At 43.3% G+C, this 27,106-nt stretch overlaps 1 protein-coding gene across 1 annotated transcript in view; it reads right to left on the reverse strand.

Annotated features, from left to right (window-relative positions):
- The window catches only part of LOC144819957 (bifunctional heparan sulfate N-deacetylase/N-sulfotransferase 3), a 532,418-nt gene that overhangs the window by 35,085 nt on the left and 470,227 nt on the right, over positions 1-27,106 (reverse strand). Inside the window, exon 11 of the mRNA XM_078677644.1 lies at positions 20,675-20,784. Within this exon, the coding sequence (XP_078533770.1) occupies positions 20,675-20,784 (110 nt within the window). The remainder of the gene's footprint in view (positions 1-20,674; positions 20,785-27,106) is intronic.

Here is a 27,106-nt window from a genome sequence, read left to right on the forward strand (position 1 = left end):
ACTCCTACCCAGTCAAGAGATCAGGGCTTGATCCATCACCATTTTTTAGCTCACTGAACCAACCCAGTTCAGAACCTGGCTACATGCAAATTAGTCTGTTCCTGGCCCAATGCACCATGGGAACAGGGCAGACCAAACTACCAAGCCAATTCTTTACTGGAAAGGAAACAAGCTTCCGGGGACCGGTTTCTGGCATTACAGCCGTCTTCAGCCCGGCTTGCTTGAATCCTGATGGTGCAGTGAGCTAGGGACTCATGTCTGAGCATACCCTTCCACTCCTATAGTGGCCAAAACGATTCATAAAGGGGGTGGTGATGGACAGAGCATCTGAATTAAGCAGAACACTCCTACCCAGTCAAGAGATCAGGGCTTGATCCATCACCATTTTTTAGCTCACTGAACCAACCCAGTTCAGAACCTGGCTACATGCAAATTAGTCTGTTCCTGGCCCAATGCACCATGGGAACAGGGCACACCAAACTACCAAGCCAATTCTTTACTGGAAAGGAAACAAGCTTCCGGGGACCGGTTCCTGTCATTACAGCCGTCTTCTGCCCGGCTTGCTTGAATCCTGATGGTGCAGTGAGCTAGGGACTCATGTCTGAGCATACCCTTCCACTCCTATAGTGGCCAAAACGATTCATAAAGGGGGTGGTGATGGACATAGCATCTGAATTAAGCAGAACACTCCTACCCAGTCAAGAGATCAGGGCTTGATCCATCACCGTTTTTTAGCTCACTGAACCAACCCAGTTCAGAACCTGGCTACATGCAAATTAGTCTGTTCCTGGCCCAATGCACCATGGGAACAGGGCAGACCAAACTACCAAGCCAATTCTTTACTGGAAAGGAAACAAGCTTCCGGGGACCGGTTTCTGGCATTACAGCCGTCTTCGGCCCGGCTTGCTTGAATCCTGATGGTGCAGTGAGCTAGGGACTCATGTCTGAGCATACCCTTCCACTCCTATAGTGGCCAAAACGATTCATAAAGGGGGTGGTGATGGACAGAGCATATGAATTAAGCAGAACACTCCTACCCAGTCAAGAGATCAGGGCTTGATCCATCACCGTTTTTTAGCTCACTGAACCAACCCAGTTCAGAACCTGGCTACATGCAAATTAGTCTGTTCCTGGCCCAATGCACCATGGGAACAGGGCAGACCAAACTACCAAGCCAATTCTTTACTGGAAAGGAAACAAGCTTCCGGGGACCGGTTTCTGGCATTACAGCCGTCTTCGGCCCGGCTTGCTTGAATCCTGATGGTGCAGTGAGCTAGGGACTCATGTCTGAGCATACCCTTCCACTCCTATAGTGGCCAAAACGATTCATAAAGGGGGTGGTGATGTAGCCATGTTCTGAGCTGGGATGGTGCAGTGAGCTAAAAAACGGTGATGGATCAAGCCCTGATCTTTTGACTGGGTAGGAGTGTTCTGCTTAATTCAGATACTCTGTCCATCACCACCCCCTTTATGAATCGTTTTGGCCACCACAAGTGTGGAAGGGTATGCTCAGATGTGAGTCCCTTGCTCACTGCACCATCAGGATTCAAGCAAGCCGGGCCGAAGACGGCTGTAATGTCAGAAACCAGTCCCCGGAAGCTTGTTTCCTTTCCAGTAAAGAATTGGCTTGGTAGTTTGGTCTGCCCTGTTCCCATGATGCACTGGGCCAGGGTCAGACTAATTTGCATGTAGCCAGGTTCTGAGCTGGGATGGTGCAGTGAGCTAAAAAACGGTGATGGATCAAGCCCTGATCTTTTGACTGGGTAGGAGTGTTCTGCTTAATTCAGATACTCTGTCAATCACCACCCCCTTTATGAATCGTTTTGGCCACCACAAGTGTGGAAGGGTATGCTCAGATGTGAGTCCCTTGCTCACTGCACCATCAGGATTCAAGCAAGCCGGGCCGAAGACGGCTGTAATGCCAGAAACCGGTCCCCGGAAGCTTGTTTCCTTTCCAGTAAAGAATTGGCTTGGTAGTTTGGTCTGCCCTGTTCCCATGATGCACTGGGCCAGGGTCAGACTAATTTGCATGTAGCCAGGTTCTGAGCTGGGATGGTGCAGTGAGCTAAAAAATGGTGATGGATCAAGCCCTGATCTTTTGACTGGGTAGGAGTGTTCTGCTTAATTCAGATACTCTGTCCATCACCACCCCCTTTATGAATCGTTTTGGCCACCACAAGTGTGGAAGGGTATGCTCAGATGTGAGTCCCTTGCTCACTGCACCATCAGGATTCAAGCAAGCCGGGCCGAAGACGGCTGTAATGCCAGAAACCGGTCCCCGGAAGCTTGTTTCCTTTCCAGTAAAGAATTGGCTTGGTAGTTTGGTCTGCCCTGTTCCCATGATGCACTGGGCCAGGGTCAGACTAATTTGCATGTAGCCAGGTTCTGAGCTGGGATGGTGCAGTGAGCTAAAAAACGGAGATGGATCAAGCCCTGATCTTTTGACTGGGTAGGAGTGTTCTGCTTAATTCAGATACTCTGTCCATCACCACCCCCTTTATGAATCGTTTTGGCCACCACAAGTGTGGAAGGGTATGCTCAGATGTGAGTCCCTTGCTCACTGCACCATCAGGATTCAAGCAAGCCGGGCCGAAGACGGCTATAATGCCAGAAACCGGTCCCCGGAAGCTTGTTTCCTTTCCAGTAAAGAATTGGCTTGGTAGTTTGGTCTGCCCTGTTCCCATGATGCACTGGGCAAGGGTCAGACTAATTTGCATGTAGCCAGGTTCTGAGCTGGGATGGTGCAGTGAGCTAAAAAACGGTGATGGATCAAGCCCTGATCTTTTGACTGGGTAGGAGTGTTCTGCTTAATTCAGATACTCTGTCCATCACCACCCCCTTTATGAATCGTTTTGGCCACCACAAGTGTGGAAGGGTATGCTCAGATGTGAGTCCCTTGCTCACTGCACCATCAGGATTCAAGCAAGCCGGGCCGAAGACGGCTGTAATTCCAGAAACCGGTCCCCGGAAGCTTGTGTTCTTTCCAGTAAAGAATTGGCTTGGTAGTTTGGTCTGCCCTGTTCCCATGATGCACTGGGCCAGGGTCAGACTAATTTGCATGTAGCCAGGTTCTGAGCTGGGATGGTGCAGTGAGCTAAAAAACGGTGATGGATCAAGCCCTGATCTTTTGACTGGGTAGGAGTGTTCTGCTTAATTCAGATACTCTGTCCATCACCACCCCCTTTATGAATCGTTTTGGCCACCACAAGTGTGGAAAAGTATGCTCAGATGTGAGTCCCTTGCTCACTGCAACATCAGGATTCAAGCAAGCCGGGCCGAAGATGGCTGTAATGCCAGAAACCGGTCCCTGGAAGCTTGTTTCCTTTCCAGTAAAGAATTGGCTTGGTAGTTTGGTCTGCCCTGTTCCCATGATGCACTGGGCCAGGGTCAGACTAATTTGCATGTAGCCAGGTTCTGAGCTGGGATAGTGCAGTGAGCTAAAAAACGGTGATGGATCAAGCCCTGATCTTTTGACTGGGTAGGAGTGTTCTGCTTAATTCAGATACTCCGTCCATCACCACCCCCTTTATGAATCGTTTTGGCCACCACAAGTGTGGAAGGGTATGCTCAGATGTGAGTCCCTTGCTCATTGCACCATCAGGATTCAAGCAAGCCGGGCCGAAGACTGTTGTAATGCCAGAAACCGGTCCCCGGAATCTTGTTTCTTTTCCAGTAAAGAATTGGCTTGGTAATTTGGTCTGCCCTGTTCCCATGATGCACTGGGCCAGGGTCAGACTAATTTGCATGTAGCCAGGTTCTGAGCTGGGATGGTGCAGTGAGCTAAAAAACGGTGATGGATCAAACCCTGATCTTTTGATTGGGTAGGAGTGTTCTGCTTAATTCAGATACTCTGTCCATCACCACCCCCTTTATGAATCATTTTGGCCACCACAAGTGTGGAAGGGTATGCTCAGATGTGAGTCCCTTGCTCACTGCACCATCAGGATTCAAGCAAGCCGGGCCGAAGACGGCTATAATGCCAGAAATCGGTCCCCGGAAGCTTGTTTCCTTTCCAGTAAAGAATTGGCTTGGTAGTTTGGTCTGCCCTGTTCCCATGATGCACTGGGCCAGGGTCAGACTAATTTGCATGTAGCCAGGTTCTGAGCTGGGATGGTGCAGTGAGCTAAAAAACGGTGATGGATCAAGCCCTGATCTTTTGACTGGGTAGGAGTGTTCTGCTTAATTCAGATACTCTGTCCATCACCACCCCCTTTATGAATCGTTTTGGCCACCACAAGTGTGGAAGGGTATGCTCAGATGTGAGTCCCTTGCTCACTGCACCATCAGGATTCAAGCAAGCCGGGCCGAAGACGGCTGTAATGCCAGAAACCGGTCCCCGGAAGCTTGTTTCCTTTCCAGTAAAGAATTGGCTTGGTAGTTTGGTCTGCCCTGTTCCCATGATGCACTGGGCCAGGGGCAGACTAATTTGCATGTAGCCAGGTTCTGAGCTGGGATAGTGCAGTGAGCTAAAAAACGGTGATGGATCAAGCCCTGATCTTTTGACTGGGTAGGAGTGTTCTGCTTAATTCAGATACTCCGTCCATCACCACCCCCTTTATGAATCGTTTTGGCCACCACAAGTGTGGAAGGGTATGCTCAGATGTGAGTCCCTTGCTCATTGCACCATCAGGATTCAAGCAAGCCGGGCCGAAGACTGTTGTAATGCCAGAAACCGGTCCCCGGAATCTTGTTTCCTTTCCAGTAAAGAATTGGCTTGGTAATCTGGTCTGCCCTGTTCCCATGATGCACTGGGCCAGGGTCAGACTAATTTGCATGTAGCCAGGTTCTGAGCTGGGATGGTGCAGTGAGCTAAAAAACGGTGATGGATCAAGCCCTGATCTTTTGATTGGGTAGGAGTGTTCTGCTTAATTCAGATACTCTGTCCATCACCACCCCCTTTATGAATCGTTTTGGCCACCACAAGTGTGGAAGGGTATGCTCAGATGTGAGTCCCTTGCTCACTGCACCATCAGGATTCAAGCAAGCCGGGAAAAAGACGGCTGTAATGCCAGAAACCGGTCCCCGGAAGCTTGTTTCCTTTCCAGTAAAGAATTGGCTTGGTAGTTTGGTCTGCCCTGTTCCCATGATGCACTGGGCCAGGGTCAGACTAATTTGCATGTAGCCAGGTTCTGAGCTGGGATGGTGCAGTGAGCTAAAAAACGGTGATGGATCAAGCCCTGATATTTTGACTGGGTAGGAGTGTTCTGCTTAATTCAGATACTCTGTCCATCACCACCCCCTTTATGAATCGTTTTGGCCACCACAAGTGTGGAAGGGTATGCTCAGATGTGAGTCCCTTGCTCATTGCACCATCAGGATTCAAGCAAGCCGGGCCAAAGACGGCTGTAATGCCAGAAACCGGTCCCCGGAAGCTTGTTTCCTTTCCAGTAAAGAATTGGCTTGGTAGTTTGGTCTGCCCTGTTCCCATGATGCACTGGGCCAGGGTCAGACTAATTTGCATGTAGCCAGGTTCTGAGCTGGGATGGTGCAGGGAGCTAAAAAACGGTGATGGGTCAAGCCCTGATCTTTTGACTGGGTAGGAGTGTTCTGCTTAATTCAGATACTCTGTCCATCACCACCCCCTTTATGAATCATTAAACAATGGCACCCACAAAAAATGGAGCAAAATGTAATTGTCAGGTATTTGAACAAATGCACAATTTCTGTAGCATGGTCTAGGGATTTTCAGCATCATTATAAGGATTGTAAGCGACAGTGATCATTCAGACCCAGGGGCATATTTACAAGCCTGTAGCACCACCCGAGCGTCATTTTTTTAGACGCTCTGTTGGTCCTCTATCCTGGCACATATTTACAAGGCCGCACAGAGCCTCTGTGCGTGGCTTAATACAGCCTTGTAAATATGGCCCTCTGCAACGCAGTTCTCTGTGGCAAAGGGACATGCAATGGGTATTGCTGTAGGAGTTCCAGGCAAACACCCATGGCTTTTTGACCCTGCTCCAGATTTACAAGGATCTGTAAAACTGAGACAGCACCAAAAACTAATGCCTTTCAAAGGGAGGTGTTAATTTGGCACAACAAGGAGAAATAATTTTATTTCTTCTCACTTTTTGCTCTTCCTATGTATGCTGCATTGTGCAGCACACATAGAAGGAGCAAATGCCATTAATGATTGCTTTTGTGCTGGAAGGTCTCCATTCCTTTGCAAACACAATCATCCCTGCAATGCAGACTCTCTTGCACAATGGTGCAGTGCGTCCGTGTTGGGGCTAGGCAGCTTTTTTAGCATCGGCGCAGGCGTAAGCACAGGGATGCACTGTATTGTTTTAAATGCAGAGCGTCCCTGCATTTTGAAAATGATGCAACTCAATGCAGCAAAATTACTTATGGCGCCGCACTGCGCCTTTTTCATGTAAATATGCCCCACTTGCTAATTGAGGAGATCGAAGTATAGGCTTGACTCACAGGCATAGGCCCTTCTTCCAATGTTGACCTTTGTGCCTGATTTTAATTTGTGCAAATTAACTGCATTCTTGATTCCCCTTACATGTGCCTTCAGATCATACATGGGGGAATTTGCATAGGAAAAGAGGCAGGAAAGAGGGGAAATATGCAGAAATTGAGAGCGGGAACACAAACTGGGCAGGACAGCTGTTATTCTGAATTGGGTGGTAATACTGTTCCTGGGCAAAACTACAATTTGAAATATTGAATCTCCTGCATGCTAATTCCAATGAAGAAGAATGAGGACCCCAAGGGATTTACCCATCATTGCTTAACTTCTGACCAAATATTATCCTGCTTCAAAAAACTAGTAAAAGGCTTGAAGTGAGTATATTAATGTAGGAAGGAGCATAATTTTGATATACTTTGATGCACTACTTCCCCTATTTGCCCTGGACGCAGTAATTGGCTGTAAATAGTTGATACTCTTCAGAAATTAGATGAGCTTCAAGTCCTCTGCGGTCTGGTAACTCAGTTATGTGTTCTGTTACTTCTTTTTTTCTTGTCATACTTAATCCGATATGTGAGAATCACCTTCACAGTACACATTCTATCCAGCCACTAGCTATGCTCAGCTTTGGTTTCGGCTTCTACCTTTCGTATCTTTCAAGGGCGTCGCAATCAAACTGGCGCAAATGTTCATCAGTGCTGTAACTTAAAGGCCTTCTAACTGTCTGTCGCAATCTTGTGGAGATCAATATGATCTCCTTTCGCCATTCTGAGCAACTGTGGTGTTATGGCATACCTGGTTTGTCCTGTGTGGACATAAAGATGACGATGTAGTGACGTGATGTGTTTGTGTATTTATTGGTTAAGTGAGTATGTTGTAGAACGCTGAGTGTGGATGCTGTGACAATGTGATGATGAAAAGTATGTTGGTGTCTGTGAGCTGGGGGGATTGGAGCCCTAGTTGGATGCATGAGGCTGTGACAGCAACCTAAGTTCTCAAAGTGAAATAAAGAACTTACCTCCTACCTGAATGGCTCCATTCTTTTCTATGAAGAACTCTTCTATGAATACCCTGCCCTTCAACTACAACACCAACCCTCTCCAGTGAAAGGAAGCTATTTGACAAAGTGGATTGTTAGTTGTGGGGGATATAGCCCACTACACTTAATACTATAACTTTTGTCCTCAGGTCAAGTAAATAATTTAAACCTGAGATCAACCACTGGCAGCTATGGCACAGAGCAGACAGACTTAATATAAGAAAGCATGTAAAGCATTTAGAAGTACTAAAACAGTTAACAAGTCGAAAACACAACACAATAAAAATCCAACTCCAATTTATTAAAATAGAGAATGTTTTCACAAACAAAATGAAAACAAAATTTCAAAAATCCAATAAGGGGGTCCGGCCACTTTTATTTGTAAAATTGGAATAAAATGTTACTGCCAAAAAGCACAAAGCACCAACCGTGGGCAACTGGTAATGCTAAATTGGGACAAAGGTAGGTTTGAGGCCAACCACTATCCATCATGGATCGGATACGAGGCCCATGTAAGTGACAGTCAAAATGTAACTTTGACATTTTTTAGGACAAAAGGTGGGTGCCAACAAGTTGTTAGCAGGACAAGCTGGATCCCATTCGAAGTTCGACGATGAGGGTTTTCTGAAAAGCTGGGTCCTGATGCAATCATCGATGAAAGCGGGAAATTTCAGAGTGGGCGAAGTCTTGCATCTGTGCCCAGGAAGTTTGTGATGTTGATCAGCTTTGGCTCGGCATCGCTCATGGTGAAGCCCTCTACGTTTGGACTTAGAAACTTTTACGTAAGTCAGATCGCCTTTAGCAGGGCACTCCAGAAAGCTGTTTTCGACCAGTGATTCAACATCGATGGCTTCGGCTCAATGGAGGACCTATTTTACTGCTGCTTCTTCAAAAGAAAAGATGGCAAAAAGGTACTAAGTCCCATATTTTGCAATTTGGACAGGAGTACAGTCTAACCCCAGCTAAGTGTTCTAGAACCTCAGGAACAGCACTTGGGGTCAGGACTCACTTCAATAGAAGCAACCAGCAAGGCCAAGGGTAGGTTCTTGTTAGAAATTGGGTATATAGTTGGCAGTGGTTTGCACCCTGTCCAAGTAGGGGCACTCACTCTAGTCATGGTAGGAGAATCACATGCCTAAATAAAATAACCCCTGGTCATCCCCTTGGTAGCTTGGCATCATCAGTCAGGCTTACCTCAGAGGCAATGTATTTGTACACATACACACACAGTAACACAGTGAAAACACCACCAAAAGGAGTCCACATTAGATTAGAAGAATAGCCAATATTTGTCTGAATATAACAAGATCAAAATGACAAAAATCCAACATTTACAAGCCAAACATCAATTTAAAAAGATTGGGCAAGTTTAGTCCATAAAAAATCAATAATATGTTTGCTTCAGCACAAAGTACCTTAAATGCCTCAAAAATCAAAGACGGAATTGATTCCTTACTACACAGGGGAGATGATGCATCGGTTTCTTACTGGCAGGGGAGGTAATGTGTTGGTTCCTTACTGCTATGCAGCGGAGGTGATGTTTCGGTTCCTTACTGGCAGGGGAGGTGATGTGTCAGTTCCTTCCTGGCGGGCCGGGGGGGGGGGGTGATGCGTCAGTTTCTGGTTACGCAGCCTCGATTCCTTACTACGATGCAGTGTGAATGAAGAATCGGCATCCAGAGATGTACGTTAAAAATCCAGATGTGTGGCGTTGATGCAACAGTGTCGATGCAGGTGTTGTGTCGATTTCACAGCTGCAAAGCAGGCACTTTGTCGATTCCTCAGCCGTGAAGCAGCCGGAGCTTCGGAATGGTGTCACAGACGTCATCGACACAGTGCTTGAGACTCACACTGCGGCAATTCTTCTGGTGTGCTGAAATAGCAAGCTAGGGCCAGCGGTTGAAGCCATGGTCAATGCGTCAAGCGGGAACCATGCTTCGGGGCAGCCATTGGTGGTGCAATGATTGTTTGCAGCGATGTGTCGATAAACAGGCACATGGGAGTCGTTGCATGGAGTTTCTCGATAAGCTCACCAGGTTACATTTCCAAGGGCCTGGGAACTGGATTTGGCTCCACTTGGCAGGTCAGGACTCTCAGCAGTAGAGCCCAGGCACTGGTAAGTGAAGTCTTTGAGACTTTGTAACAGGAGGCAAGCACACAAAAGCCTTTGAGGAACCTTGGAAGCAAGATACAGAAAGCAAAGTCCAGTCCTTTCATTCCCAGGATGGAAGCATCAAGCAGCAGACCAGCACAACAAAGCAACAGGCAGAGTGGAAGTCCCTCCTACAGCATCCCTGTCTTCTCGCTAGCAAAATATCCTTGGTCCAGACGTGTTCTCATTTTAGGGTATCAGAGGTCCAATACTTACGCCCCTTTCTGCCCTAGAAGTAAGCATACTTGAAAAGAAAGTCTTTGCAGTGCCCAAGACCCTGCCTGTCCCTAACCTGGCTACAGGCATCCCACAGGGGGGTGGAGACGGCTTTGTCTGTGGACAGGCATAGTCCTACATTGACACCTCCTCCCACCACTCTAGCTCTTGAAAGCACATCAGCCTGGTGATGATCCATCAGGATATGCAGGGCACACCTCAGCTTCCTTTGTGTGACTGTCCAGAGTGAATGCACAAGAGTCCAACTGACAGCCAAACCAGATGTGGCACAGAATGGTTAAGCAAGTAAATGCCCACTTCCTAAAAGTGTCATTGTCAAACACGGAATTTAAAAACCAACTTCATCAAAAGATGTATTTTTAAATATTGAGTTCAAAGATGTCAGACTCCAAATTGGTATCTGCTCCGAATGGAAAATTACACTTAAAAGATATTTCAAGGCAATCCCCATGTTACCCTATGGGAGAGATAGGCCATACAATAGTGAAAAACAAAATTAGAAGTATTTCAATATTAGGTCATGTAAAACACACCAGTGCAAGCACTACCTTTTAAATACACTGCACCCTGCCCATGATGCAGCGTTTATATTGGGCCTACCTTAGGGATGACTTACATGTAGTAAACAGGAAGATTTGGGTCTGGCAAGTGGGTGCACTTGCCAGGTTGAAATGGAGGTTTAAAACTGCACTCACAGACACTGCAGTGGCAGGCCTGAGAGACGTTTGCAGGGCTACTCGTGTGGATGGCACAATCAGTGCTGCAGGGCCACCAGTAGCATTTGTTGTAAAGGCCCTGGGCACACCTGGTGCACTTTACTAGGGACTTACTAGTAAATCAAATATGCCAGTCATGGAGAAACCAATCACCAATACATTTTACACAGGGAGCACTTGCACTTTAGCACTGGTCAGCAGTGGCAAAGTGCCCAGAGTCCTAAAACTAGCAAAAACAAAATGCAGCACACAGTCACAAAAAGGAGATCAGAAGCAATAAGACAGGAGAAATTACATCACAAGATGCCAGATCTAATAGTTCTGTTGAAACTGGTCAGCTGGGCTCTTCAGGAAAGTGGGCTTTCACCAGCTATTATATCTTTGTGACTTAACAGTATGTCAGCCAACAGAGACTGGGAGCCCCCTTCTTGGTCCTGGGTGCAAGTGAGAGCAGCTCCAGCCCTTAAGGTTCTCTTCACAGGTCAAGTGCAACTTTTCCTCTGTCTTACAGGTTCAGTGGTGGTCTGAGGAATGTGCCCAGGGGTGCCGCCTTTAGGCCCGGCTCTAGCCTGTGAGTGGGTTAGACTTTATGGACAAATGGTACGCTGTACTTAATAAATGTTCCTTAGATCTGTTACTTTTATTAATTGAAGAATTAGCAGTTGTGATTAAAGAAATTACGGATGAGATTTCATTGATAGAATCCGACCTAGAAAGTCGGATGGATGCTGGAGACTGGGCCAAATTTTTGAAGGAGATGAACTCAAGACTGGATATATACGCTAAAGATATACAAGAAGGAAAACTGAGGAAGTATAAACGTGACACCCTTGATTATAAGCTGAACGAGGTGTACACGTGGGCAGAAGTTTATGCCCAAAGGAGGACATACTTCAAGAAAACTACTAATACTTCATCCCACGAGAGTGTGACCTCAGAGAGCGAAATTAGTGCTAGTCGAGCACCTCCAATCATCCAAACAACATCCACAGACACCACAGGAGAATCCAGCACAGGAGGAGCTTCAGGAAGCAAGACGTCTTTTTCTCCACAGGAAGGGGATACAAGCCAACCACCAGGAAAATCAAAAGGAAAACCAGGCGAGGTAAAAGAAATATCAAATCCAAATTTGAGGAGCACGAAACAAACATAGTGATGAACATTTCCACTAAGACTATGACTAACCAACAAATCAAAGTACTAAACAAAGGTTTTAATTTTGTGCCCACTTACCACACCAATCAACTTGAAACTGAAATTGATTTTTTTAAGTTCATGAGAGTATTACGTCTAAAGTATTTCTTTATGAACATTCCGGATCCTGGATCCACCCACTTGGGGACTGAGATAGAGGAGTTCAAACCAAAATCTTCTTTTATAGCTCCTACGTCACACAAGATACTAGATGCTTTTGAAAACCTAGTATTGAATGATTTAAACAAGATCAACACAAGGAAGAAGAGAATCATGAATCTTTCCAAGCAAGAGAGACAAATCTTGAAAGAATTAGCTGAAGATTCTAATATACGTATTGAGAGAGCCGACAAGGGAGGAGCCATTGTCATTATGGATCAACAGTTTTATGAGAACAGAGTCAGAGAGCACATTTACGATGCTGAAATATACTTGAAACTTGACAAAGATCCAATAGAAGATCTTAAAAAGACCCTCAACCTTATACTTGATCAAGCCGAGAACTTGAAATGGATCTCAGCCAAAACCAGACAATTCTTAACAGTGCAGCACCCCAAGCAACCAAGCATATACATGCTGCCCAAGATCCATAAAGACCTTCATAAACCTCCTTTTCGCCCTATAGTCACAGGGTGTGGGACTATCTTTGAGCCCCTCGGCAAGTATTTGGATCACTTTTTGCAACCTTTTGTACAGACTTGGTACTTGTACACCAAAGATACGACACATTTCCTGCAGAGACTAGCTACAGTTCAATATAAAGAAGGCCTGATCATGTGTACTCTGGACATAAGAGCATTGTATACCTCCATCCCCCATATTGGTGGAATTGAAGCGGTTGAATGGGCTCTTCTTAAACAAAACGAACTGAGAGCTGATAAAGTATTCCTTTTGGAACTTTTACATTTTTGCCTTCATCATGGGTACTTTAAATATGGGAATGAGTTCTTGTTACAGAATAAAGGATCATCCATGGGATTTTCAGGAGCTCCCGCGTATGCGAACACCTATATGGCAAGATTTGAAGAAGAATTTTTACTTGCAGACCCAGAATGGATGGAAAATGTAACTTTGTACTGTCGCTACATTGATGACATCTTTCTAATATGGCACAACACTAAGGAAATTCTTGAACAGAAAATACTTCAACTCAACACACTGGATGAGAACTTGCAATTTACCAAGACCATAGAAAATAAAAAATTTCCTTTTTTGGATGTGTTGGTGACAATAGAAAATATGGAAATCCACACTGAGGTATATCACAAAGCGACAGATAAGAACACTGCCTTGATGTATAACAGCTTTCATCCCAAGAACTTAATTGAAAATTTGCCGTATTCACATATGTTAAGAGCAAAGAGAATCTGTACGGACACAGAGTCACTAGAGCGCAATTTGGAAATTATCACAGCTAAATATCTGGATAAAAAATATCCTGAAGTTCTTCTGGAGAACACAAAACGCAAGGTAGTAGAAAAGACCAGGGAATCATTACTAACATCCTGAAACAAAACTGAGAAGAGACGCCAAGTTTTTGTATCGAAATACTCAACTAGTTCTAGAGAAATCAAAAAGAGTATTAACCAACACTGGGCGATACTTAGAAATGAAAGTGACTTCCAAGGACTATTTAACGAGAGACCTATTTTTGCCTACAAAAGGTCTAAGAACATCAAAGAAATGTTAAAAGTGCCAACAAAGAACCCCCAAGAGATCTACCGCGGTACAAGGAAGTGTCAAAATTGCGTACAGTGCAACAATGTTATTGTGAGCGATACTGTAAAGCATCCCCATACAGGAGAAACTATAAAAACGAGGCATAATGCAGACTGCAACACAATGAACTTGATATATGCCATAAAATGCCCATGCGGGCTATTGTATATAGGCAAAACCGAACGGAAAATAAAAACACGTATATCAGAACACAAGAGCACCATACGCAACAATAATCCTAACAGTAGTCTAGCTGTACATTGGACCAGTAACAGGCACACAATAGCACAACTTAAGTTTCAGGTGCTAGAGGTAGTCAAACCCACCCCTGGTAAGGACTTGAGTAAATTACTACTTCAAAGGGAAGTGTTCTGGATCAGGAGGTTAGATTCTCAAGATCCCAAAGGGATCAATGATCGAGTTGATTTAGGATGTTATCTTTAGAAACTGCCCCACTGTCGCCTGCGTACGACCTGAGTTCCATTTGTTAAGATGATATGTAATTTATTTTGCTAAGCAATCTGATGTATTAGGTCGATAACTTATTTGAACTGTATGTAGACTCTATAGTAAGCCCTAATGTAATAGAGTTCACACATTTTTCTTCGTTTCTCTTTTTTCTTTTATTTCTCTCTTTTTCTTCACATATGTTAGTCTACATATAAATCCTTCCTAGCTAGCATAGTCCACTTAATGATGGCGGTTCATTTGCAGTAAAGAATCCCATGACATTTGCCACAGTCCGTTTTTTAGTTTTAGCGCACATAGCTTTGAACGCGCATGCGTGTTTGACCATCAGGAAATCATCACGAACTTCGGCGTTTGGAAGCGGAGCTACGCGAAGTTTATAGTTAGCGCTAGGTAAGCTTTTCCCTGAATAGGCTCGGGTTTACATTTCCAAGCCGAACTATTATTGAATTTGTTCTCCGCATTTTTGTAGAAAGCGGATCGAGTTGTTAGAGAGTTCCTAGACGTTCCACGGCAGCCCCACCTCGTCAGTTTTTGACTAACACGAGATACCAAGGTGCGTGTATCTTTGTTTTATAAAAACCACCGTAAAATCATTTGTACTCATTGAAACATGACAACTTAGTGGTACTCCTTCTTTATTTTAGAAGCAGCTCAGTCACATGATAGTATCCAATGACTAGTGTTGGTCTTATAACGGACATAAAGCTAAGGTTGGTTACATGAGTCGGCAAGTATTTATTAGGCGAGTTGTCACAATTGAACCCATTTCCCCTTGGGATTCGAGGCTGAGGACACTTTATGGCAATGATTCTCTTTACGTTATGCTCACCAACCACCAGACACCGACCACCATGTTATGGACCATGTATCTCTCTTTATTTCTGACTTTCCTTTACTATCTCACCTCAGTTATTTCACCTAGCAGAATGGCATGCTAATGATTGTTTGTGCACAGAGCGATATCGTTAAAAACTTTTTGACTGTTAAAACATTTTCAGACTGCATACTCTACAATGTTTGAAGGACGATAATCAGCAATACAAAATGTTTTGATCTCTTTTAGATACAGCCCCTGAGGAAGGGCCAAGGGGCCCGAAATGTATAGGGCGTCGAAAGCAAGCACGAAAATGTTAATGTCATAACAGTGAATGTAAAAATGTTATCCAATGAATCTTGCAATTGGTTAAAAAATGACTTACATTCTAAGAGTGAACTAAGTAAACAATAATGAAAAACAAAGAAAGTATTCTTGCAATTATGTGAATGTTTTGTTAATATATGAATAGAATTTCGTTGAATAGTTAATTATTAGCACTCCAGCTGGAAGTGCAACAGTGCGCATTAGGTCAAGTGGTTTCGCTTGGTTTTTTCAGTGAATCTGTAAACCGGCCCACAGAAACTTAATGTCTTCCCAGGTCCCTGTCGGACCACTACAAAGTGTCACCAGTATCATGGGCTCTCTCCTGCCATGCTGTCACACTGAGGCTGGGGCCCTGGTGTTGTTCTGGCCCTTTGGGCATTCTCACCTCGGCCCCCTGCCTCGTGTGGACGGCCAGGCCCAGAAGCAGTGTCAATCCCCGCTAGGCCATCACTTTCGGACCATGGTGGGTGTGGAGAGGGTGGGAGTATGCAGTGGCCTCGCCGGGGAGGGGGGCATGCTCACCTAAGCCCCCCTGAAGTACTAGCATCAGCTGTGAGCTTTTCTTGACCCCCTTCCCCTGCCAGGTCATACCCTGAGGCTATAATGGGATGGGAGGGGGTAGTAAGAGAAGTAGCCTCTTAGGAGCCAGGTGTTGTCACCTCGGTCCCTGTGTCTTTTAACCCTTAGAGGAGGGGGTGGGGGAGTGCTTGCAAAGGTCTCGCTGTTAGGTCATCTCTACCAGAGGGAAAAAAAACACAAAGGATTTAGCATTATGGTTTCAGAGTAGCGGACGTTGGAATTGGAGAGGTACTATTGAGTTCTGGCATTAACTCAACATCCAGTGAAGCTGAGCAAAATCGCTTACTCGCAATAACTAAAATAAAGATGAATTTAATTTGTGCGTTGTAGCTGGTGCCCATGGTAACTGCTCCAATGCCTTTGGACCGAGTCCATGCTATATAAAGCTACAAAAAATACTAATCATTTGGGAAAGTGGGGCACTTTTTTGGGGACTGCCCGGGCCTAACTGTGACCCCAATCCGACCCTGGACATAGGTCATGCCAGTTTCTCACATTAAGTCGGTTTATGTCGTTTTTCCAAGTAGTGCATCTGTTCGCCACCGAGTGATCTATAGATAACAGCGCAAAGGACACGGCTTCCCGTGGGGAGGACACGAGAGCGAGCAGACCGCCCGCAGAGACGGAATCAGAAGGATACGGGGAGTTACGTCTTTACCATCCACCTGCCCCGGCTGTCGCATCAGGAAACCCACTGATTCACCACACGGGCAGCATTACTCTTCAAAAGGCCAGGACGCCGCGGGTAGACGGCAGCAGGAGAACAAAGGCTGGTGGAGAACGAGGCCGCTTCCACAGCGAGGCTTATAAATAAGGAATGAAGGCAGCCGCGCACGCCCTCTCGCCACCTCCCTCCCTCTCTGGTCAAGTGGCTGTAAACGCAGGGGCGCGGAGGCGTCCCCCGGCTATTCTTGCTAGTGCATGATAGAGAAGACGCGCTCTTTGACAGTGACATTTCTGTGGCTGGATGTTTCCAGCAGTGATTTGTTGCAAGTGCATCGACTGCGGCCCTCGGCTGAGCCCGCAGGTTTTGCTGTGTGCACAAAGCCTTGTAACGAGGGAGAGCGGCAGCACATAGATCACCTCTATCTGTTGCCGAAGGCTCCATCCGGCCATGTTGTGTTTGTGCTGAGATTGGGGCTGAGCGACCGTGGCCGTTTGATCTATGCTCCTCTGAGAGAACTGCTCGCGCAGAGCAAACAGCGGCCGCGAAATGGGAAACAGCCTCGTAGTAAATCCAGCCACGTCTACAGGAATTCGATTTTAAGGGTGACTATATCATGACAGAGTGACTGCGGCGGAAGCGAGTTCAGGAATTGTGTTCCTACCTTCGGAACGGGGCCGAGCTGCAAGACACGCTGGACTAGATTACTAAAAATATAATAATGAACTAATGCAAAAATGTGCAATTTTTTGCACCATGGAGAAAAATGAAACAGACGGAATCTGTTCTATTTTTGTTGTGTTAATGTAATAAGAAATTGAACTAATATAGTTGTCCCTGTTTTCAAAACGGGCAAAATACTTTTTTTCTTTCATCCTTTTCGTCATGAAGTCGCATAAACAGTAACATAGTTACAATTTTAAACACAACCATTAATTCATCCGGTTTCATATATGCGAAACCCTTAAATATATTAATGAAATATAGATTGGACCACATCCAGTTTGCTCTATCCCCTATCACGAAAGAAGCGAAAACAGTAAACAGGAGCATTTTATCTGGTTTACCTCCACCCGTGCAAAGTTTATGTGATGTGGCCTAGTATTTGAAGGCACCCGAGTTGAGAATGCAAAGGATGACCGGAGGCAGCCTAGAGGTAAAATAAATAGAGGAATGAAAAGGTAGAATGACTTGGCAGAAACTCTGAGCAGAAACTCTGAACGGCAGCCCACACAATACACTATCTGCTGTGGTTTATTATCACATTGTAGCGCTCTAACCCTCAATTTTTCTGTTGTTTCTGTATATGAAGATCGACCAGGTCTGTGCTTGCAGTGTTTAATGTGTCCTGGTGGTTGTAGGTGGTGGGCACTGGCACTCATATGACAGGACCAGAACTTATTTTTTAATATTTTAACTTGGCGCAAGGCAAGAGAGAAAAAGGCAGAAAATGGAAACAGAAATCGAAATATACGAAAACAGAAAGACATCAAGCACTGACAGGGCTAAAAGGTCTGGATGATTACTGTAAGTGGCCCTTCAATCAATGGTGAGTAAGCGAACTGAATAAGTAGTCATGTATGCACTCTGTCACTAATTCATGGCTCATGCATTCATTCGTTCACCCACTGACTAACTCATGCATTCACCCACACATCATTTCACAATAAAACAGATACACAAAGTCAACAAGCATAAGGAAGATATATTAAAAAGCTATAAAGTAGAAAAAAGAAAACATGCCACCACTTGAAGTTCATAGAAATATGCATGAGGTATAAAAATATAATAAAACACAGCAGTGGGCGAGCACCTTGCAACGATAATGTACTTAATGTACATAATGTATCACTATTTTAAATTGCAAACATAGCTGCCACATTTAGTACCAACTTGTTTGATCACTTTGAATGTTAAGGACGAGGACATTATGTTCACAATGCCATTAAAAGATGGCAGCTCAATGAACAGTGCAATAGATGGTCATTTCTGAATGTTAATTATAAGTGCCTCTTCAGTCACTGGTGAGTTAGGGCGCTCTATAAGTCACCATGCATGCATTCTGCGACTCACTCATGGCTCATGCATTAATTCATCCACCTAGTGACTATCTCATGCATTCACGCACTCATCCATCCAAAATAAAACAAACACACAAAGTCAACAAGCATAAAGGAGATAAAAAAAGAGAAGTAAAAAAAGAAAACATGCCACCACTTGAGGTTCATAGAAATATGCCTGAGGCACAAAATTAAAATAAAACTTAGCAGCGGGCGGGCACCTTGCAACAATAATGTACATAATGTATCATTGTTTAAGAGTGGAAACATAGCTGCAACATTTAGTAGCAACTTGGTGGCCTCCTTTGAATGGTAAGAACAAGGATATTCTGTGCATAATGCCTTTACAAGATGGCAGCTCGGTAAACAGCGCAATGGGCGGTCATCTATGAATGCTATAGTGTTTTTCTGTTGTTTTGATCCAAGGTGGCCAAATAATGCTTCTAAACATAATGGCCATCTTTGAATGGCAAAATAGTAATATACTATGTACAGTACCAGTCTGAGATTGCAATTTAGTTTAATAATAATGGCCGCGCAGGATGCAGCATGGTGCAAACAAAATGAGCAACTTGTGAGTGGACTGATAGGATTGTCTGAGGAGCTTCAGGGCATTCCAGAAAAATAGGCTCCAAAGAAATAAAAGAGGACATATAAAAGAAAAAATAGTAAACTAAAGGACCTGTTTCCAGCTCAGAATATGAAGTGTAGTTCTTTTTTGGGCGTTATGTGCAAATTTGATTAGGCAAAATTCCTTTACTTACAGAGCAACCAGACAATGGTAGAAAAGACCTCACCCATAGCCCAACTATCTGGAGAAAAATGGCTAGGTGGGTAAACAGCTTGCTTGAATACCTGTGGATCTGAGCTGTAATATTAGCTTGGGGATTTGAGTACAACATGCTTAAGTAAATTTATAGCCATTAGTTATAATGGGGTAACCCAGTGACCCTCAGAACCGGAGTATTGAGGCTAAACAAAAACAGTGGTTCTGTCGGGAAAAGACACACAATTCCTTTGTTCACTGTAATTAATACATATTATGCAAAAACATCAAATGAAGGGTACACAGAGACACACAACATTGAATTTGGTTCCAAAGGTAATTCTTTAGTATATACCTTGTCTGTATTAATCAATAGATAACTGGCTGTCCGAAACAAAGAAACACATAAACTGTGAAGTGCTTAGTGCCTGGTCGTGATTGGTAACAACAAGTGCTGTACAAAGGTAAACCAAGTGACATGTATTCATACATCAAAACAAAACATCTGTTCTCAAGTGTCCACTTTTGAGAACAATAGCCACAACAAGATGAAGTATTTCCTTATTTGCGTTGCGACTTTGCTTGGATGGATTGACATAAACAACATCGACGTTTTGACCCTATATAGTCGTGCAGACTTATATGCATCTGTGCTGGGTCTTCATCAGGACTGGGTGGGCGCTTGGACAGCCTGAAAACACAAGGGAAGCTTGAACAGTGGCTTCAGTGGGTCCTATTCACAGGGATGTCAGCCGACACCCTCGTAAGGTAATCTTGAAGTGGGAAAATCTTATCTATTTATTAGGATTCTTCTTCACCAGCCGGTGGAAGGGTTTAGGGTTGGTGCCGCCATAGCGATCACTTGGAAGACTTAACAGGAGACGTCAACGTCCGTCTCTGACTAGCGGTAATTGACCTAGTAAATTTATAAACTGAAACAACTCTAAAGAGTATAGTGTAGTTTAATGCTGTCCCAACAGGACAGTACAACCTGCCATGACATCCTGGATTCTGTAATATGGCCCTCACACAATATTTTGTTTGGTGTTTTAAAGCTTGGTAGAAAGAAGAGAAAACACCCCATTTGACCAACAGCCACAACAGCCTGGAAAGGCTTCTGCTCAGGTGTTTGAAGGGGCAGTTAAGGGGAGGAGGTAAGTTGGTGCACGCAATCTTCTACATTGCTCTTGTGATTGCCAACAAGTTTGTCCATACATGCCAGTAAAAGTTGCAATGATGATAACATATGACAACAGAAAACATGCTTTGAGACCACCAGCTTATTTTACAAGGGTCACAGCGCTGCCATTAGCTGATAATGAATTTCCATTTCTACTGACCTCAGTTGCCTTCAAAGCTGCCAAATGCCACTGGAAATTGACAAATACACTTCAGACACATAAGAGCCCAGAGGAGACACCACACAGAGAGGTCACAATATTTGGAAGATGGTCACAGTAATTAGAAGATGATCATTTCATGAAGCTACTGAAATGTTTCATAACAGTACAGCCAACTTACGTAAGTGCTTCAGAGTAGTTATAGTGCGGCAACACTCCCAGAAACCTTTGCACCTCATCCATGACTGTAGCTGGGTCTGTTCTCAGCAGCTGCCCGTCGACAATAAGCAACTGTGGATAAAAAAAAGACAACATAGTCTATGTGTATGGGAGACTGAATGATGTCTACTGTAGAAGACAGTTTGTTTGTGGCCGGTAAATTCGCAATAAACAAACGCAAGTATTCACTGTATTAAAAACAGCATGGATTTACATTGTGGTAGTGATGTTGACACCTTTCACTGAAATGAGAAATAAAACGTGGATAATAAAAAGGAACTTCTCCGTAGAGGCAGAGTGGTTTTCGTATCTGTGATTATTGATAATCCTTTATTCTATTACCAACTATTAGGTTTTAAAGCTTTTGTCTTACACATAATTTAAACTGTGTGCACCTTTTGAGGCGTGCCCAAGGCTGATTTGCAAATAGTTGTCACCGGTCTCTGGTGGCACAATAAGCAAAAGCCAATGTACTGCAACGTTGGTTAGAGAAATTACAGGTTGGTAAAATTAATTCACTTATTCTATAATGAATGTCACAAGTAAAAACACAGCCCTTCGAAGCACACTTACAATAAATGTAAGACAACTACTGCCGAAGATGTCCAAGTCCAATAAAACCATCTAAATCTGATGATAACTTTATTAAAATACAAATACCCAAGACCTATCTGTCTAAGTGCATTTGCACAGGAGTTTGCTTTTGTCCTCTCAAAAGAGCAATCGTAGCCTTCTTCTGATTGCACAACACTTTCTTGGTTACATTGTCTCTTACTGATCTCTGTTTGGTTTTTGTTCCTTCCACCCTTACCTACTCAGTGAAAAGCAAATGGATTTTTGTTGCCTCCTTTTATATTGAAGTACCGCAAATCAGAAAATGAGTAACTTGCATTATCTCATTGAGGTGCAAAAGCTTTATTTGTGTTTCCTTACTGAGACTTAGTTTTCTGCAGGATCACAGTTTGTCCCTTTAATCTCCTTCTCTCCAACAGTTAGTTTATTATTCTCGTTGATTGACCCCATAAAGTGAGTGGAAACATTTACAATAGGTTTATATTTACCTAGCATATAAACGTTGTAGGTCTTCTCAGTTTACATCCTAAGATCTTTTTCCCTGTTCCTGGCAAGCACTGATTTCTCCCTACAATACTGTCCTCAGGGTAGCACTCTGCATTTCACTGAACCACGAATTGATTAAAGAACAAATAACAATAGCTTGGTTTCATATCTGTATGGATTGATTGGGCCATGCTATCAGATATAAATATCGAATCTTTTAATTTGCATTTCCAGTCTCAATCCTGCCCTACCCCATCCGACATGAATGTTCATGTGGTTGATATGATTTTCTCTGTTAATCAATTTCCTTCCTATGACCAATTGTTTTTCATAAAAAAGGGTCAAACTATCCTTTAATTCCATTTTACTCCCCTTCAGTCAGGAGAAAATAATTGTGTTCCTCGTTTTCTCATTGATAAGTTTACGTTTCCCAAACCTGATGGAATCCTTTCATAGTGTACTAAGGTTTCTTTATTCACTACAGGTCAACCTGTTCCATGGAAATCTGTGGAGATCAACCTCTGCTTCTGTGGTTCTTGCCACACTGCCAGGGTGGCAGCATATACATCTGAATGTTTCTGGAGATATTCTCCCGTCACTGCCAATTAATGCTTTTACAGGAATAGTCATCAGTCCTATAAGAAAAGTATGGATGACTCTGAATATGCAAGCCATTTCCAATGGGGAGGCACGCCAGGACACCAGGATTGCATTAGCGCTAAATGCTTTTAATTCTGGCATGGCTTGATGTATTTTGACTTGCCGCCTTTAGACAGCCCCGATTCCTACAGATATAAAGGACCAGATTCATCAAGGTTTTGCGCCACGCTAGCGCCACACAAGGCGGCGCGAGAGCAATGCAAAACCTAAGTGCGATTTACGGAGTACTTTCACGCAGCACAGGGCAGGAAGGGGCTTGCTGCATTGCATTTTGCATGAACATAAAAAAAATACTGCCCAATCTATCGTTCTCTGTTACTTTTCCGTAGTACACAAGCTATACACAAACAGCTATAGTGCTCCATAATTTTGCTAAGTGAGAAACAATAATGCTGGCTCAAATGGGAGAAAAGTTCTGATGCTGCGAATGGTGTAACATTATAGGCATAATATGTGAAATATGGTAGTGAATAGTCCTGTTGCTACATATTCTGGGTAGCTTTGTGAATGATTGCTGTAGTACATGACTCCAGTAGGAAAAGCACCGCATTCCTCAGTTTGTGAATGTATAGTCGTCAGGAGCCTGTCTGGAAGCATATATATCTTGAAATGTCTAAGCACAGGGTTTCAAAAACCTTACATGAAGCAGCTTAACAAGTGCTTACCCCCAGATTCATCAAAGTCCTCTTTTGCGAGTCCTTAATAGCGATTATTAAGGAATCGCTATTATAGACTCGCAAAACGGGATGCATGTAGAAATCGCAATTTATTTAGCGATTTCTACTGCTTCCTTATTTGCGATTCGCTAATTGCTAATCGCAAATAAGAAATGGCTTTCCCATTCATTCCTATGGGCCTCAAGGCCCATAGGAATGAATGGGGAGTCATTCCTTATTTGCGATTAGCAATTAGCGAATCGCAAATAAGGAAGCGATTTCAAGGGTACCAGGGTGTCCAAAGGACACCCTGTAGCACACCTGAAATGCAAATGTACACTGGTGTTGCGCACACACGTCCAAAGGACATGTGTGTGTGTAACATACAACTTAGAATAATGCACTAAAGTGCATTTTTCTACGTTTTCGCTATTTACCACGAAGTTACACTTCGCGGTAAATAGCGGCCCCATATTGCGAATTCGCAATTTTTAAAAGGTTCATGAATAGCATTTAAGGAATCTCTAATTGAGATTCCTTAAATGCGATTCTTCGCAATTTAGCGATTTCTATAATTGCGATTTTTGCATTTGGGATGATGAATCCCAAATGCAAAAATAGCCCTCGCAAAGGGCCAGATTCTCAGAATCTGGCCCTTTGCGAGCCAATTTTGGCTTCATGAATCTACCTGTAAGTGTATAATGCTTGCATATTCAATATTTCCCTCTCAGCCTGCCCTCACATTCTCTAATGTAAACAAAAAACATGTCTTTGCTATCCAGAGCATATCCGATATCTTCCCAATATATGAGGCTGCTTGTTTATTCATGGATACATTATCCTACGGAGGCTTGCTTATTAAACAATACATAATTAAAAAACAAGAATATATCATAGTCTCACAATATCACAGGTGTCTCTAAATATAATTACATGCTGGGTCTGCTATTAAAAGTTAGACACCTAAATTAATTAAGGTCACTCAAATCTGGACCAGTCCCCCGAAAGTGATTTTTAAAATTTAGATAAATTAAGCACTGTATAGTCTACAATATCCTGTATTAAAAAATAAGTTCCAGGGCTCTCTTCAGGAGGCCACTACAGCTTGGACCACATATTGCTTCTCATGCCATGCTACCAATGATAGTGACAACACAACTACTAACCCTCACACACCTACAAGTGTGACATTGCAGACTATTTTAGGCCCCCAAAGCTATAAGAATGGCTTGAGTGGTAGGTAATAGTCATTTTTAATTGATGTATTAAATTAATAATTACCTGTTGTTGTGGTCACCTCTAAATTGGCCAGACAGTACCACCCTATGGCAAAGCGCTGGTGTTGACAATTAAGTGCTGGAGCCGAGCACCAGAAACCACCAGCTCAAATGAAGCACTGAGACTATCACATAGATTCATCAAGCATTTTTGCGAGCGCAAACGGTGCGAATCGCAAAATTCGGCCGTTTGTGCCCGCAAAAATAGCATTTGGAATTCATCAATGGGTCATGAACTCGCAATTTGGAAAATCGCAAATAATTGCGATTTCTCAAATTGCGATCGCATTTAAGGAATCTCAATTAGAGATTCCTTAAATGCTATTCATGAACCTTTGAAAAATTGCGAATTCGCTATTTTTTACCGCTATTTACCGCGAAGTCTGACTTCGTGGTAAATTGCGAAAACTTAGAAAAATGCACATTAATGCATTTGTCTAAGTTGTATTTTACACACACACATGTCCTTTGGACATGTGTGCGCGCAACATCAGTCTACATTGACATTTCAGGGGTGCTACAGGGTGTCCTGTGGACACCCTGGCACCCTTTAAATCGCATCCTTATTTGCGATTAGCAAATTGCTAATCGCAAATAAGGAATACCTCCCCATTCATTCCTATGGGCCTTTAGGCCCATAGGAATGAATGGGGAGCCTTTAGGCCCATAGGAATGAATGGGGAGTTATTCCTTATTTGCGATTAGCAATTTGCTAATCGCAAATAAGGAAGCTGTAGGAATCGCACATTTTTTTGCGATTTCTACATGAATCCCGTTTTGCGAGTCTGTAATAGCGATTCCTTAATAATCGCTATTAAGGACTCGCAAAACGGGACATTGATGATTCTGGGTGTATGACTCTAACAATGTGCAAGCAAATCAATCTGAAAATGATTCTCATTCTTATTATTTCTTAAATCCTCATCCTAAAACTGACAAGAGCTGGTCTTCTATTAATTGCATTAGATCAACTCAGCCTTAAAGCCCATCCACTTCCCAGCTTCCATTCACTGCCTCTTTGATTAACCCCAATTTCAGCACTTTATGCATTTTAGACTTACCTGATCAAATATTTTCTGCCCAAAGGGGTCTTTCAAAATGTACTTATCGCGGGGAAACACACCTCTTATTGAAAAGAGCATTGCTATACACTGAAGTATTAGATAAGGTTTCCACATACCATGACTTTATTTTTGGGGAAGAGCATGGAAAATTGCATCACAACTTGTAACCCTTCATTGTTCAAAACAATGTGTTTCCCATACAGAATGGATTTCAAGAGGGTGTGCATTTATTATGGATAAGGAGTGATGCATATTTTAAGGGAGCAACTTTTGTGCACAGGACCTCTCATCAGCTCTTTATGCTTTTTTAACACTGGAGCTTTAGACACATCCTGTAAGACAAGACTGGGGCTAGGGTGCAGGGTTAGAACACCTATTTCTTTGCTGAAAAATCAAAGTTTATGTATATTGGTTGGACCAGGTTGATACCTACACCTCTGACCTTTGGTATTTCACTGGGTTGCAGCTTGTCTCCTTGTTTATGCCTGATATCCAAGTTGAGAATATTTGTGGCCTTTGGTCCTCTGGTTGCCAGACCAGGTTTCTTAATTGGAAGACTATTTCATAATCTTTCTTCAGTGCGACATTCTGGAATTTCCTCACTACAGCTTATTAGAAGCATCTTTAGTTACTTGCGTTTTGCTAAATAAATGAAAGTGTTTCATTTAAAACATTCTTGGAGCCTATTCTTTATTCCCTTCCTTCCCTGTTTTCAAATTCCTGCTGGCTTATTCCTTCTTTATACACATTTTTCTGCTTTCTCTCAATTGACCTGATTCACAAAGACTGTTGTGTAAGTGTGACCTACACCTGTAGCACTCCTGATGTAATAATTTCACTAGTAAGCAAAAGTACTCCTGGCTTATTCCTGGTTTATATTTGGAATTGATGAGTACACAAGTAAGTAACAGCAACATGTCTGTGAATCGAGTCAAAGGGCTATTATAACATGTGTTTTATGTTGTAGATAACCCAAAGGCAACATACCTGGTTGTCACTAAAAACTTGTACCAAATAAAACACATGGTTGGCACAACTGACCGTCAGGAAATAGTTAATGCATATCTGTGTATGATCCTGTTACATTTTTTATTGTTTAACTCCTTGTTATTACAGTTGTTATATTCTTGCAACTCTCCCCACCACATTCCTAACAGGAAGCCTTCCACTATTTCCACACAACTAATAGGTCCCTCAAGGTGATATTTTGTTTATCTCTGTGAGGATACCAATGAAGTAGCATTATACATTTTATGTATAAAAGTGTTTGACCTCTCTCTCTCTCTTAGTATCCCCGGACAATTTCTTATAGCAGGAAATTAAACTTGAGACAGGATTATTTAGGCAAAAGAAGGGAAATCCACATATGTTCTTGGATTTTTGCCTGTCTTGGATTACTACAATAAAGAATTTGAATTAGAAACATTGCAACAGTCCGGACCTATTTATTACAAGATCTTGCACTCTAATATATATTGAGAACAATAGAGACTGTCAATGAACATTTCTTAGATGGGTGCTGATTCCATATCGTTCACTGCAATTTTTGGGCTTTGCCCTTGAAGGAACAGACGGGGTTGTGTTCTTTGGATTCACAAGCACCATCGCTATAACTCTCAAGTCACAGGCAAAAGCAGGTGCTGTTTTGTTTTGCCTCAACCCTTGCTTTTTGAAATAA

Source organism: Lissotriton helveticus, chromosome 2_1, assembly GCF_964261635.1.
Source record: "Lissotriton helveticus chromosome 2_1, aLisHel1.1, whole genome shotgun sequence".
Lineage (NCBI taxonomy): Eukaryota > Metazoa > Chordata > Amphibia > Caudata > Salamandridae > Lissotriton > Lissotriton helveticus.